The following is a 14,754-nucleotide window of genomic DNA, read 5'->3' on the forward strand; positions in this document are numbered from 1 at the left end:
ACTACCTGCAAACATTTTCCCTTCTGGCTGCTCATCATAGTTTCTTTTTAACAGGTTCCTCATTTTTTATGTAGTCTCCCTTTTTAAAATTAAATGCTAATGTAGTGGATTTTGGGGGGCTTGCTGTTCCTGCAAGAAACCAAATATCTATACATCATGTACTGTTATGGAATCAATTACTGAAAGTAGCATCTTAACAAGGTGCTGCATACTGCTTAGGACAGGATCAGAATTAGTGCTGCTTTTCTTGCTGCCTTCAAGATTAGGTCTGTTCCTTGAAGAAATAATTTCTTGCTAATGAAATTTTAGTTTTATGCCCTAAGATGATGTCCCCTCCCTCCCCCGGCCACACACACACACACACTTCTGAAGGTTACCACAACAACATCACATTCCTACCAGCTGTATTTTGAGACCTTATCACCTTTCTGATTTCACTGAGTAAACCATAATCCCTACTGAAATCCTGACTGGGACATAGAAAGTACAGTCCTCATATTGTATCTTTCTTTGTCAGGATAATGTGATTCACAGGGATTCTATGCTGCTTACTGATAATAGTTAATTTGTCTACCTGTTTTAACTCTAAGTTTAGTTTTACATATAGCCCCACTCTTCCACTGACATAACTCTCTTCCCTGTAGAAAATATACCCCACAATTAAAGCAGCTACCAATTATCTTTCTTTCAAAAAGTTTGATACATGTATTATGTCATATCTTTATTTTAAACCAAGCTTTCCAACTTCACCCACCTTATTTCACAGACTAAGATTTGTTCAGAAAAAAGAAGAAAAAAAAAACAAAAACAAGAAGTAACAGGCTTGTGGAAAAGTCCCAAAGGAATACACCATGACTTCAATGAAAACAATTACTATAAAATTACTTTGATGACAAATAAACAAGAAGGTGTAACATTACAGGGTCTTTTAACTCAAAAATCTCTGAAAAGTAGTATTCAAATTTTCAGTAATTTTCAGCCCCCAAAAAGAGTATAAAATCTCAATCAAGTAATGTGCTGAATATAAAAACCAAGAGGAACCTGTACCTGTGCAGTTTCATTTCATTTTCTTGATAAAGCTCAGTCATGACTTTAAGTTTTTGCTGAAGCTTTTGAACTTCACTTTCAAAACGTTCATTTTCAGACTGCAAGGAAACTTGTTCACTTTGGAGGCTTTCTATACGTTCTGTCAAATTTATAGACAATTAATTATATTGGGAATAATGCACAGTTTACAAAATTAAAATATTTGTAACATTTCATTAACTAATAAGTTTGTAAAATTCTTTGATGCTATGTTGTTTTAATAATATAAGCAATAATATATACTAGTAAGTGTCCATCAGTTATACAACTGAGAAACAGTACTGCCTATTCGATGGGAAGACAGAAACTATACTCTCTACCTGCCACAAAATCCAGCTCTGACCAAATACCCAGCCTTCGTGATCCCTCCAACTGGTATAGCTTCTCTGGACAACGCAGTTTTGTAATTCAAAACCCAAACTTTCATTTAGGGCTTTTATTATTATAAATATTTTACTAAAGGAGTAGAGTCTGTTTCATCATATAGTCTTGAAAATTTAGCCATATGAGGTCTTGCAAAGAAGCCTGAAGGGATAACTCGGATTTGTCAAACTATCTTATCTAGCCAAAATAAGGTCTGTCATGCTCCTTTTCCTATTCATTATTTCCTATCCACTATTCCTATGCCTCTTTTCAAGAAAGATGCAGAGCTTCAATGAAGTCTGAATGCCTTTATGGCACAGAGTTACAATCCATTTGGAAAACTTTTTTTTAAGTCATTAGAAGTCAGTTTAATAACCCTCAAACTTACTGTTTTACTCAAACAACCAAGCACAGTACGTTCAAGTATGATGACTACTCTGCAGGCTGCTATCTATAAAAGCAATAGCTAATTGCAGACCTTTTTGGAATTAATGTGGCTGTATTTTCATTTTATAAAATATAACTCAGAACAGCTAATGCAACAAAGGAAAAAACAGAGTAAGATGCTTTTAGGCTCAATTTTCCAAATGCAAAATTTTAGATTTTATTAAGTATTCAGCTTGCACCCATTACAAACTAGTAACTACAGTTTTTCAAAATTCAAAGTCCATTGTTTCATGTCCAGAATTTTTATAAAGAAGGTATTACAGATTTATTAACATCATTTGGCACATATATTTTGAGCTTCCATATTCCCAACAGCATACAATAAAATTCAGCAATAGTGCTTTAGCAGTCATTACACATCGTTATGCTTTGATTTTTAAAATATCTGTTTAAGTTAGTTATCTATTTTAAATATTGATTTTTAGAAGTAAAGCAATCAATTAGAGCTATTCATGTAATATTAATTCAGTTTTTAGTGGAAGCAATACTTATAGACTGTAACATTATTTGATAAAAACAGCATCTTATTAACCTTAAAAGCAAAACATTAAATTACCTGTAAGCTCTCCTTTAGCTTTATTTTCATCAGACAGTTTTGAATATACTTGATCTCTTTCTGTTTCCAGGGTCTTTAAACAAGCATTTAACTACAATCAAAATACAAAAATGATCTTATTGAGATTACTAGAAACAAGAATGTCTGCATGTAAAAATATGTAATTAAATATCAAAAGATGCTGAACTCTGTTAAACTGTTAGATGTTTATCTGCATCTAAACCTAAAAATTGCATTTATTCCATTTTTCTCCCCCTCCATCCACACATTTCTTGAAATCACGTACCTTTGCAGCATAGATCAATTTCTTTACAGTTCGTTTTTGCTGATCATCTGATTAACAGAATAGAATACATTACATAAACAGCACAAGAAGGTTTGTGACAGAGCTTACTACTGAGATAATTTGTTTTGTTTTTATTACTGTTTTGTTTTTATTATTTTACTTATGACATTTATTATTTATTGAACAATCCTCAACATGCCACGACAGGCATAGCGTATTTTTACAAAGGGAAAATTTGCCTATATTTTAATGCTTTATCAGTAAGATTGAGAATGTCTACATTTAAAAGTGAGGTGCTGAATAGAGCATAAGCTGTCAGATTTACTGGGCTGCGCCCTGTGTTACAGCCAGCACTGCCATAAAAAGAAGCTGCAGCAAGAACCAGGAGGAAGAAAGGCCTTTTTCCGCTGCTGCTATGAGGGGCCCCACACCTACACCCACTGACTCCCAGTTCTACCATGCTGCCTGCAATACATAACAGCTGTGCAAGGACACAGAGGCAGAAGTTAGGCTCTGTGGACCTACAGTGCTACTGCTGGGAGGAGTTTCAGGAAGAAGTAAAAGTGAGGTTTCCACCTAAAAATGTTTGAGAATCACTGTTTGATACTAACATACACTAAGCCATTCCAGAAGTGCCTGAACATCAAATTCTCTGCATTGCTCTATAACAACATACATGTTTTACCTGTGTACACACACACTGCCCTATAGGAGCATAGGCTTTGTTATTCTGGAGGTGTCTAAGCACCAGTTGAGCTGTCTGACATGAACACCAACATTGGGTGAGGTTTGAAAATCCAACTTTTACAAAGCAAATTATCTTAAAACTTTGCTGAAAGTTTGCTCATTCTATATTCCTAAAAACTATTTTAACAGATATTTTAAGATAGGAAGCTAGCCAAACCTTACCTAAAGGCTCTCCATTTTCTGTTTCACCCTTTATATCGGCGTCCCAGTGATTATCTTCAGTGCTGTCATCTTCTCTTATGGCTGAACTCCAGTCTTTCATCTTCAGTAAGTACTGTGTCAGTGACTAAGAAAAAGTCCCCACAAAACAAGAACAGTAAAATAAATACAAACAATGAAAATGTAGTTACCATTCCAATTACTTTTTCAAGACTTCTCTCCTTTATTTAGTTCCATTCATACATGAAACTAACTTCATATATAGGATTCCAGATGGCCAACATCAATTTTCTATCAAAACATATACCTGCAGGTCAACAGGTATGCCCTAAAGAAGACTCTTCAGATAGCCTAATAAGCACGCTTTTAGCAAGATGTGTGACCCACCCCAAACCCCAAAGCAAAAAAGTAAATACTCTTCAGAACTAAAAGTGTTTTTCCTGCTGACTTTCAAGGCTGTCAGACTGCTCCATCGTGCTGCCAAGCAATCTTGTTTGCTTAGCAGGAAACAAGACATTAGAGGATGGAAACAACAAACAARAAACCTGAAACAGCTTACTGCATATTATGACCAGGAGAGGTTGTTAGACTTTCTCAGAACTTGCTAATGATTAGCATCAGTCTGAATAACTTGATTCAGCACTAGCTGTAATAATTTACCTTGATTTGACTCTCTTTATTTTTCAATACTTCTTCCATATCTGCTTTAGATAATTCAAACATTTTAGTTTGTTCATTTAGTTCAGTAAACCGTTCACCCCATCCTTCAGCTTCTTGTAAAAGCTAAGAAGAGAATATCAGATTAGTGTGATTATTTGTTGTAACTAAGAATCAAGGATGAATAGCACTTGAGCCTACTATGTATATTATCTAAGCATATGCAGAATCTTAAGCCCTCACTCATAAGAATTAAACAGGGAGAGACTATAATACAGTTAAAGACCCTAGAGTTGACAATAACAGTTTTACATTATTGTCCCATTATTTTAGTGGCAGTAGTTCTCTATTGTAATTAGCTGTGAGGATATTTTAAAAATTTAGCAGAATAGTTCAGTTAATATTTCACTCAGTTAAAAAAAAAAGACAATAGCAATGTATTGACAAAATAGTGACAATATTTGTAACAACTACAAACATTGGGGAATGTCTGGAGGGGACAAGACTCATCCCCCAACACATGCACCCACTTCTGAAATTATACCTGTTCTTTTTCAACCTAGAAGAGGTAGGGGAGGTAAAGGAAAACCTAGAAGCTTTTCAGATAGCAATTTAAATTCGCATGACTTGCAAAACTATCCCATTTCCTCTACTCTTGTCCACACTTAACATCATTTTTAAATCTGATTTTAAAAAGGGCCCCCTGTTAATGAAAGTTGCTGCAGTTGTATGTAATCAACACCTTATTAGGGAGTTGCTACTCCCTAATACCATACTAATTAGTATGGTCAACTAAAAAGACAAGTAGAGTCTATGATTAGACTTTGCTGACATATCCTAGTAAAACTGCATTTTACAAAAATACTCTACAGCAGCAAAAGGGATTACTACACTTTATCAGTCCATTAGAAATAAGCATTGCAACATATTAAGTAATTAAACCATGCCTGCATATTATAAGAACAAAATTAAAATGATCCAGGTTTAAAAAACAAAAAACAATCAAAAAAACCTCTCTCACTATAAAAACATAGGGAACTATTTGTCTTATTCTGTCAAAAGAATATAGCTGCACAACAGGCAACCAATTTAAAAGCACTAAGTGTACAGAAAAGAGTAACTAGGTTGATCAACAAGACCGTAACAGCCACTCATACTAAAAATAAGAACAGAAATTGTAGTTAAACAGGGGAACCGCCATGCAAATACACAAACAAGCCTGGACACTGCTTAACAAAGATAAAGCAAAAGGCATAAACCAAAAGGTACATGACTAAAATTAAGTGAACACTACTTGGCACAGAACTGCACGTTTCAAGCAGTAAAAGCCATACATTAATTTGTAGCATCATGCAAACTAGGTATTATAGATAACACAAAAATACCATTTATGCTAATACTGCTCAGAAGACATACACAGGCAACTCCTTTTATCATTAAATTTCATTCCTCAAAGGGAAACTAAGCTTTAAGACATTCATTCTACACTGAGACAAAGAGAGACTGAACTGACTTGACTTGATATATTTGTAAGAATTACAGTAAAGAGAAATAGCAAGGATTTGTAGTGAGCTAAAGCAATATACATTTTAAATGTTCCTGCAAAAAACAAGCAAGCACAGGAAGTTTGGAGTTCATTAACAGTTCCCTTGTTCAAACTAGAAGGCCCCAATCCTCCCTCTGACACATCATAAATCTATTTTCAGATAGCACATCTGTTATAATGGTTAAGCTATGATGTGCCAGAAGATTACGACCAATTAGTGCAAGTGGATAGAGGAAGAAACTACTCCAATTTCCATGAACAAATAACATCTTTGTTACCTTTTGAACATAAGTGAAATTCCATCTTAAAAAAAAAAAAAAAGACAAAAATAAAAAAAGGGATATGGATATTCTAGTACAGCAAAACTAATTTTTATTGCTTACAACAACCTTGTATAAGAAAATATTAGTAAGCAAAACAGATACTTTTTCTTCTTTTCTTTCCAGGTTCCATGAGTGTGGTGCTTCATCTACCAAAAAACATAGCTAAATACAACATATACAAATGTGCTAAAATTACTAAAAAGAAAAACTGCAAAACAACTCTGTTAATGACAAAGTATAGTAATTCATCCTAAATAGTGTGGTTAAGAAACTACCATACCCAGTTTATTTCATCTCAAAGGAATTCCAAAAACTTTATTTTTAGCTAGGAACCTGATAGGTTAATTACATCCTGGTTTTTTTGTTTTTTTGTTTTTTTTTTTTTAACTGAAATGTTCCTATTTTTGCTTGATATAAAACGACTGCCTATAAAATATAAATGATTCTCAGCCCTCAGTTTATCTTGCTTTAATTCCTTTTTTTGTTTTATGAAGAGGAAAGAAAAAGAATACACTTTCCAAAAAAAAAAAAAWTWAAAAWYYKGRAMCCMRRWKGGGGGGGGGGRGGGAGGAAGCAAGCACCCCCAAACCTACATCTCTAATAAAACCTTTTAATTGTGTACTGCTTCTCAAAATTTATTACGTTATAAGTATACTCTGTCACATTTGAAATAAAGCATGCAAGGACCAGACCCTTCCTCCTCATAGAAAGGGATAAAAAGCATGTATGGATTAGAGAAAAACCAAAAAGGACTCTTGAAAGTTCTCAAGAAACTTCATCTCACAGTGAATACACTCAAGTCTTTTATTTGTCCATTAACAGAATGTAATACAATTCTGTCTTCTACTTCCTTTTCTTATTTTTAGAAGCAGTATATGTTTGACAAAAAAGGGAAGGTTTTATTGATAACAGAACTGTGCAGAACTGCTGCAGAAATTTTTCCATTTCCAAAAGTGTTTGTTTTCCTGAATCAGTAAGTCTGATGCCTATGATGTTTTGATAGAGAGAGGACTGAGGCACTCAGTGGCTTTTTATAAGGCTGCCAAAAGAACAACAAGCGTGTACCTCTAGCCCCAAAGATACCAGAATACGGTCAAGACAACAAGGAGATCAGTCAGGCATGAAAATAAGCACATCCCATAGAAATAGAACATTCCATGGAACATTTAATGTAAAAAGAAAAAAAAAAAAAAAGAAAACTTAAGAATATGATGGCATATTTTCATTGTAAAACTAGTTATTGCACAGGACAACCATTTCACATGCTAAGCATTTTAAAATAATCATTCTCTAGGGTTCGGCTACACTGTGGAAAATAAACAACTAAAATTCAAAAAGTAACAGTCCTTTCTGTACCTTCACACTACTTATCTGATCTTCCACTAGCTCATCCATACGGATACTACAGTATGTTTCTCACTTGCCTTTCGGACACACTGCAATTTCTCCATTTGATTTGCTTTCTGTATTGAATATGAGCATTTGCTGTCTGCCTCTGTAGAGGACCTTGGCTGTGGACTTGCTCAAATCTTTGTTTTCCTCCAGGTCTCAGATTTTGCTCAGCAAAATTCTTATTAATCTTACCTTAGCATGTGCTTTCCTTCTCACTGATCTCCCACAAACTCATTTATTTAATTTCTTTTTAAACAGGGATATTTTTTACAAAAGTTATTCCAACACAAAGTCATTTTAAAGCTGAGCCCTCTTCCTATTTACCGTAAAGCTCAAGCGGTATCAACAAACACATCATGGATGAGCTCCTTGGAGAAGTCAGATTTACATACCACTATAGGAAAATATGAAATTTCTCAAGAATTTAAGTAGAAAGAACCTACCTGTTTCTCACTTTCCTGGAGATGACAGTTTTCCTCTAATGCATCTTGAACAGATGTCTTGAGTCTCTCTGTATTAATCTGAAATACTTTTAGGGTGGACTTGGCCTAAGTGAAATGAGAAAGTGTGTTGTTTCAACAGAACATTTGAAGATACAAGAAATGGGGTCACGGTGGTATTATTGGACTTATATTTCGGTTTTCTGACTGTGCTATGTATGTATTCTCAGTTTTCTGCAACTTAGCTTTCCTGATTATAATTAGTTTTGTGGCACTATGTATCACTGAGAAGTAACAAGGCAAAGAGAACACAGGGTACCTGTACTTTGCAACAAATGGCAACTGCTATCTGAAATTTAAATTACTAAATCTAGTTGTACAGAAGTACTAAGCCTTAAAGAGTCTTTTGGTTTACCCAGCATATTATTTATGCACTCTTAATGGACAAAACTATTAAAAGTAACTATATGGAGAACAGAAAAAAAAAAAGATTTGATGTACCTCAGCAACTTGTGATTGGATAGATTTTGCTTCATTCTCTAAAGACTCCACTCTCTTCTGAATTTCAGCCACCTGAAAATAATTAGCTTTCATATAACTTCTTCCACAGTTTTGACTGAAGAGGGAGGTCTAGGCAATTATTAAAATTGTTTTAATTTTCAAGCTGAGAAGACTTCTACTACCAAACCAGTAAAATCGGGGGGGGGGGGGTAGCATTTTCCTTTATGAAACTCATTTTTCTAGTATGATACAGTGTGTTTGGATGGAGACAAAAGGGGAAACGTAGTTTTTGATTTATTTAAAACAACAAAAAAAGAATAGTTTGTCTTTTCCATAGAGAATGTTTTCTCATGAAAAATACCTTATGTATTGAGTGGCAAGAAAGATGGGGTTATTTTTACTCTTACCAATTTATCGTTTTCCGACTGTTTAGATTTTTCTTCTCCCAGTTCTTTTTCAAGATTCTCTATTTCTTGGTTGAGTTCCAAGTTTGACTTGTTCAATTTTTCATGTGTTTCCTAAATTATTTTGACAGTTAACATAATACACTTGACATTAACTACATACAAAGACAAGTATGTTTTAAATATCATTTTAATATAAAATGACACAGTACATTTAACAGCTATCATCACATCAAAGATAAATCTCAAAGAACTGTGGCCTCTTGCATATTAACAACACATAACAACTAGCTCTATAGGATCTTAGGTGCAGAATGAAATAGATCTATTTGCTTGTTATATAAATTTTAAATAACCCATTAGATATTTGATTCACCTTTTTTGGAACTCTTTTACAAATATATTCTGAGTTTGGGGGATCTAAACAATGTAGTTCCATCCAATTTTTGTTATGATTTAAGATTTTTCTGTGTTCATGGGTTTTTCTTACTCAAAAGTACTGGTAACTTTGTACTGGTAACTTTTTTTTTTTTTTTAAACTGTGCTCCAGTAGGTTATAAGATATATTCAAGTCACATCAGACATACGAAAAAATACTTCATGCACTGTGCTGTCTCTACAGGAACAGCTTACCATTTAAGCAATTTAACATTGCTTGATATGTGATTTGCTCTAGTATCAAAAAAAGATTTTTTTAGATGATCCATTCCACTTTTAACACAATCCTTACATAAACTTTTCTTAGTTTAAATGCCTTGCTTCTATGTCACTTTCAGAAAGACAGGATTAGCAAAACAGTGCTCTAAATTAAAACAATTTTTTTTCTTACATATGCAGAATTTTCCCAAAACACTGCCTTAAATTATGAAAGTGGTCATTCTCACTTCATGTTTTTACCTCAAAAAAAGATGCATCTGTTGATTCTTTCACAGTGTTCTCATCCTTCAGAGACGATTCTAAATCTTCAAACTAAAGGAGATAATTTATGTCAGAATGTATGTAAACAATTGCTTAAATAACAGAATTAATTTGTGATGCTCTAGTCTGAAACATAACCACAATGTAAATATTCAGGCATATACCTTGCTGGAAATTAAGAAAAGTTTAGCCCCAGTAGGTTAACACAGCAGCATAAAACATTTTAAAGTTATTTCCAGTGCACTATACTGTATTAAGCTTTAAGACAGAACTTGCTAACACTTTAATCAGACTTAAAATACACTGATGAAAAAGCATTTGAAGAATCACTTAAAAGCTTTAAGCACCTTACTTTTAGGCTTAAGTTTAACACTTTAAATACAGAAATTGGTTCAATTTGTCAAGTGAGACATTTGAAAAGACAGCAGTAAGTGAGGAATAGTACCTCCTTCTTGCAAAGGCTGAGTTTTTCAAGCATTTTGCATTTGTCTTCAACTAGTTCAGCAATTTTATTGGCAAGCTGTTTTTCCCTTCAAAAAAAAAAAAAAAAAAAAAAGATGGCTAAATGTTGCAATATTCAAGTAATTAAAAGTAGCAAGAAAGAAAAAAAAAAAAGAGATAAAATCATGCTCCAAAGAAACAGCATGAGAAATGAGCTTACCTACATAAAGTCGGCTTCTAACCTGAAATAAAAAGAATAAATGCTGAAAACACGTCTGATGAGTTACTTTTACATAGTATTTGAAAACTAATTTTTTAGGTTGTGGTTCCATAATTGTTTAATCATGAAACTTAAGAATGAAATATAAATGCAGGCTGCTGTAAAAATCGGTAATCCCATTCTCCACTCTACCCCTTCATGTCTGTGTTTGTCTTGTCCTTTTCCAACTCCAATCAAATAAAGAGAAGAGGAGAAAGGAGGTTAGTTTTCACCTGGAACACTTTAATGATCCTCCTCATAGTCATAACCCTGGAAGTCCATTATGCAAAGTGGTATTATGGACATGCAGAGCCAAAGGAGTGCGAAAAAGGGAGGACAAAGAGGGGGGCTACATGGCAGCTCAGACTTAACTGCTTATGAGAGGGAGAAAAAACCCACACACATTTTACATGCAATACATAACAGTAGAGCTGTAGTAAGGATACTTGATGGGCAACCTGCCTAGATGCAGCTCTGTGTGAAGTGCCAAATCAGCAGTTGCCACTTGAGATCAATCAAAATCTAGCAAACCACAAAACAAAACTTGTCACAGCTGGCTTGGACAAAAGGTGCAGAAGTAGGCTGAACCCACAAGAACTTTACAACACTCCATTTCTCTCGGGCCAGGCTGGATGATGCACCTGACATAGAGGGCCTCTCTCACATTTTTCCCTCAGTTCTCTTCTCAGAGCTGCAGGATGGCCAAGGAGTCCAAGAAGCAGAAGCAAGAGAGAAGGTCATATCCATACCTATCCCCATCATTCCCCCAAAAAACAAAACCAAATCCTATTACTCTTGAATAAGTAACCAGTCATACTTCAGTGAGTAGTTAGTACAGTTCCAAGACTAATGAAGTTGTCAATAATTTTTGTAGTATCTAATACCTTAGTGATGTAGGAAAACAGTACTTTGGTTGCTGCTTGACTGATTTCAGCTGAAACATCTTTTTCTTACCATCCAGAGGGATGCTGCTTACTAACCTCAGAATGACCTGTTCCTGAAACAGGTCAAGCCAGTATCTTTTGCCTGCGTGGAGAACACTCAAACTCAGATGACAACTGCCAGACACTACAGTAAGGAAGAATGCGATGTATGATTCTCCTCAGACATTCTCTGTCATCAGACAGATTAACCTTCTGATAGAACAGATATAGCCAGAGAAGTGAAAGACAATGAGGAAGGCTTGAGTCTGTTAGGGCAATAAAGCAAGTCTGTAACCACATTCAAAATTTGAGAGACTTTGCCATAGGCATTGCATTGCACGCAGCTTTGGGAAGGAGACTGGTGAAGTAAATAAACAGTTCATACAAAATTCTGTAATCACCAAGGTGATAAGCTCACAGTGTTGTTTCAACACTCCTCATTCCAGTAAAGGAGCAGGTAAAGCAATGCAACTATAAGGAGATCTGAAGCTCACCTATGCTCTGTGCCAGGGGAATGGCAAGCTGAAAGACTGCTTTCATCAAAAGAAAAAAAAAAAAAGAACTGTTTGGCAGAAGATTGAAAGAAACTTTAATGCAGTTTCTCAATAGTGTTGAGGCCCTTTTCAAAGATCACGTTTGTACCTGGAGGTTAAATATAAAAGCCCTCACATAAAGCAAGAGCCTTCATACTTTGACTATGAAAAGAGAAGCATACAAACTGAACAAAGGAGATATACTACATGCCATGATTATTTTGTAAGCGGGCAACAGAACTGAATGCAAATCCAGCCTGCTTTAGGTGCAGCACACAGACAAGTTTCAGGACCTCTACTGAGATTAGTAATTGATCCTCAGGTGCAGTTAAAATGAGAACTGTGTGTGGCTGCAAACACTATCAACTTACTGGGACCTAGCATCACAGTGAAACTGAATTTGCAAACCACTTAACTGTGCTGGGTTGCCCACCACACTGATTTTTTTTTTTGTCTTTATGAGAAGTTCAACTTTTTCAGTGGAAGGTTTCCTGCTTTTCCAGAAGCACCCTATCAACATTTATCAATCAATCAACATCTAAGCCATCAAACATGATTACTACAAGCTTAATTAAATAAAATCCTGGTTTTACAATATTGCACTGAAGCAGGATGGGTTATGTTTTTACATCCTCTAGCTCTAGAGCTACTCATGTTAAGACCACTGCTAAATCATTCACCAAAACTGCCTTCCTTACTAGGGTGGGCAGTGAATGAAGATGTGCAGTCCAGGAAAAGTATCATGGAAGTTGCCTTCTCAGCATTACTTCATGTTTTGAAGAAAGCAACAAAGGTCTTGGTAAAGAACTTTGCATCTTCTGGCTTACATATTCACCCACAGAATGACAAGCATATTAAATACATGCTCTGTATGATATTCCTAAACTAGTTGGGTGTTTTATCTTAAAGGAACCATTCCACAGCAGGATAAACCAAGTACAAATTCAAAAGATTTCAGGTCCATCTTGTTAAACACTCCTATTCAAAAAAAATACATACATACATATACATATATATATATATATATATATATATGTTGGGCAGATTAAGATATAGAACATATCCAACAATCAAGACTCAGTTCATATAATCTTACAGATGACGAAAGTCATGAGAAAGGTGCAAGTTTTACGAAACTCTGTAGGTGACCAAGAAAGTCTTAAATACAGTCTTAAATACTATCTAACAGATTGTAAAAGTTTGATGTCCACTTCCGCCTTTTTGTGCTCTTACAGGATAACAAGGCAGCACTGAACTTACATTAAAAACACACTGATTTTGCATACTTGAGATTGTTACGTACATTCACTGAGTCTCTGCATCAATGACATTTAAAAAAAATAAAAAATTGCCTTACACTAATATACTATTAGCCACACAAAATATCCAGGATGAAAGACTAAACAGACACACATCTTCTGTGGAAACTACTAACGCAAAAAAGTTCAACTCAGGCCCTCCTATTTCCTTCCTGTTCTTACTACCTAATACACACAAACAGAATAGCAATTTTAAAGAAAACAAAATTACCAAGATGAACTAGAAAGCAGAAGGAATGACTCAAAATTACAGATAGGTTAACTTATACAAATAGGAACCCCCTTGAAAATATGCACCTTGCGCTTGAAAATACCAGTGGCATTTTTCCAGATCTAAGGAGATGTTAGAACTTTTAATAAAAATGCAGTTGCTCGCATCTCAAAAACTAAAATACTATGCGTCTTATCTTCAAACACAAGAATTGTTACACCTAGCACCAAAATCACACTCTAGCTATTTAAGACCATGCAAATATTAAGGAGAAATTTAGTGTACTGAGTTATGGACACTGACCTTTTTTTTTTTTTTTTTTTTTTTTTTAATTATTAGCAGGGAGAGTTTGGTAGGCAGATCAGAACTTACTTATGATCCAAGATAAACCTTTCCACAGAAATACAATGTGATTTATGCAGTAGAAGTTTTCAATACTACATTTCTCAAACTCATCAGCTTAGTGGTCACAAACAGCACACAAAGTAAAATCAGTTCAGTATTACAATGTATAGAATCAATGTCACTGTTCAAGGTGTTTTAAAAGGCCTTCCTTGATAGGCATCCATCCAAATTGCTTTTGCTTACAGTTGTCTTGAAAGGTCTAAGAATGTCCTGAGCTGGCCTGGCTATAGCTATGGATAGTCTGAGAGATCAATATATACAGCAATAAATACACCCAATTTTATATTCTGCAAAAATAATTTAAGCACTAGTTTTGAAGGTCTGGTGTAGAAATTAAAAAAGGAAAGAAAGAGGAAGTCTTACTATAGTGAATTTTATTTCATTTCCTCTAACAACAGTCACTCAGTAAACGTGCAAACACTTACTGCCTTGACAAAACAGGCTACATCCCAACTTTTCTCCTCTTTTAGCGGGAGTCTAAATTCAGTCACAGCAGACTTAAAGCTTTGCAACATTAGATAACTTGAAAGGAACAGAGTGACAATTTCAACTTTAAAATACTAATACAGCCTATGTATCCGTATGTAACTTGAATACTTACTGATTGATAACCTCTGTACAGAAACAGGAAAATCATAAAGACACCAACAATACTAGCACAAATCACTATTTCCCATGGGAAACCATAGAGATCAGGACCAGGTCTTATGTCTTCAGGCAATGAAGCCACAGCCTGGAAAAGAAAGTCAGAAGTTTCAATGAAAGAAAAGAAGATTATACTTTCAATAGGTATAGACATTACATGCTGACTTAATTGTTCACTGCTAAGGCAATAAAT

The 14,754-nt window shown here is 34.7% G+C and overlaps 1 protein-coding gene across 4 annotated transcripts in view; it reads right to left on the reverse strand.

The window, feature by feature from the left end:
- MIA2 (MIA SH3 domain ER export factor 2) overlaps positions 1 to 14,754 on the reverse strand; it is a 41,312-nt gene that overhangs the window by 13,471 nt on the left and 13,087 nt on the right. For all 4 annotated transcript variants that reach the window (XM_026090826.1, XM_026090824.1, XM_026090825.1 and 1 more), the window contains 12 exons: positions 14,518 to 14,649; positions 10,487 to 10,508; positions 10,271 to 10,359; positions 9,805 to 9,876; positions 8,911 to 9,021; positions 8,504 to 8,575; positions 8,006 to 8,110; positions 4,305 to 4,427; positions 3,648 to 3,771; positions 2,739 to 2,785; positions 2,453 to 2,543; positions 1,048 to 1,186 (listed from right to left, as the gene is read on the reverse strand). In XM_026090826.1, the coding sequence (XP_025946611.1) occupies positions 1,048 to 1,186; positions 2,453 to 2,543; positions 2,739 to 2,785; positions 3,648 to 3,771; positions 4,305 to 4,427; positions 8,006 to 8,110; positions 8,504 to 8,575; positions 8,911 to 9,021; positions 9,805 to 9,876; positions 10,271 to 10,359; positions 10,487 to 10,508; positions 14,518 to 14,649 (1,127 nt within the window). The remainder of the gene's footprint in view (positions 1 to 1,047; positions 1,187 to 2,452; positions 2,544 to 2,738; positions 2,786 to 3,647; positions 3,772 to 4,304; positions 4,428 to 8,005; positions 8,111 to 8,503; positions 8,576 to 8,910; positions 9,022 to 9,804; positions 9,877 to 10,270; positions 10,360 to 10,486; positions 10,509 to 14,517; positions 14,650 to 14,754) is intronic.

Source organism: Apteryx rowi, unplaced genomic scaffold (assembly GCF_003343035.1).
Source record: "Apteryx rowi isolate R43461 unplaced genomic scaffold, aptRow1 scaffold_88, whole genome shotgun sequence".
Taxonomy (NCBI): Eukaryota; Metazoa; Chordata; class Aves; order Apterygiformes; family Apterygidae; genus Apteryx; species Apteryx rowi.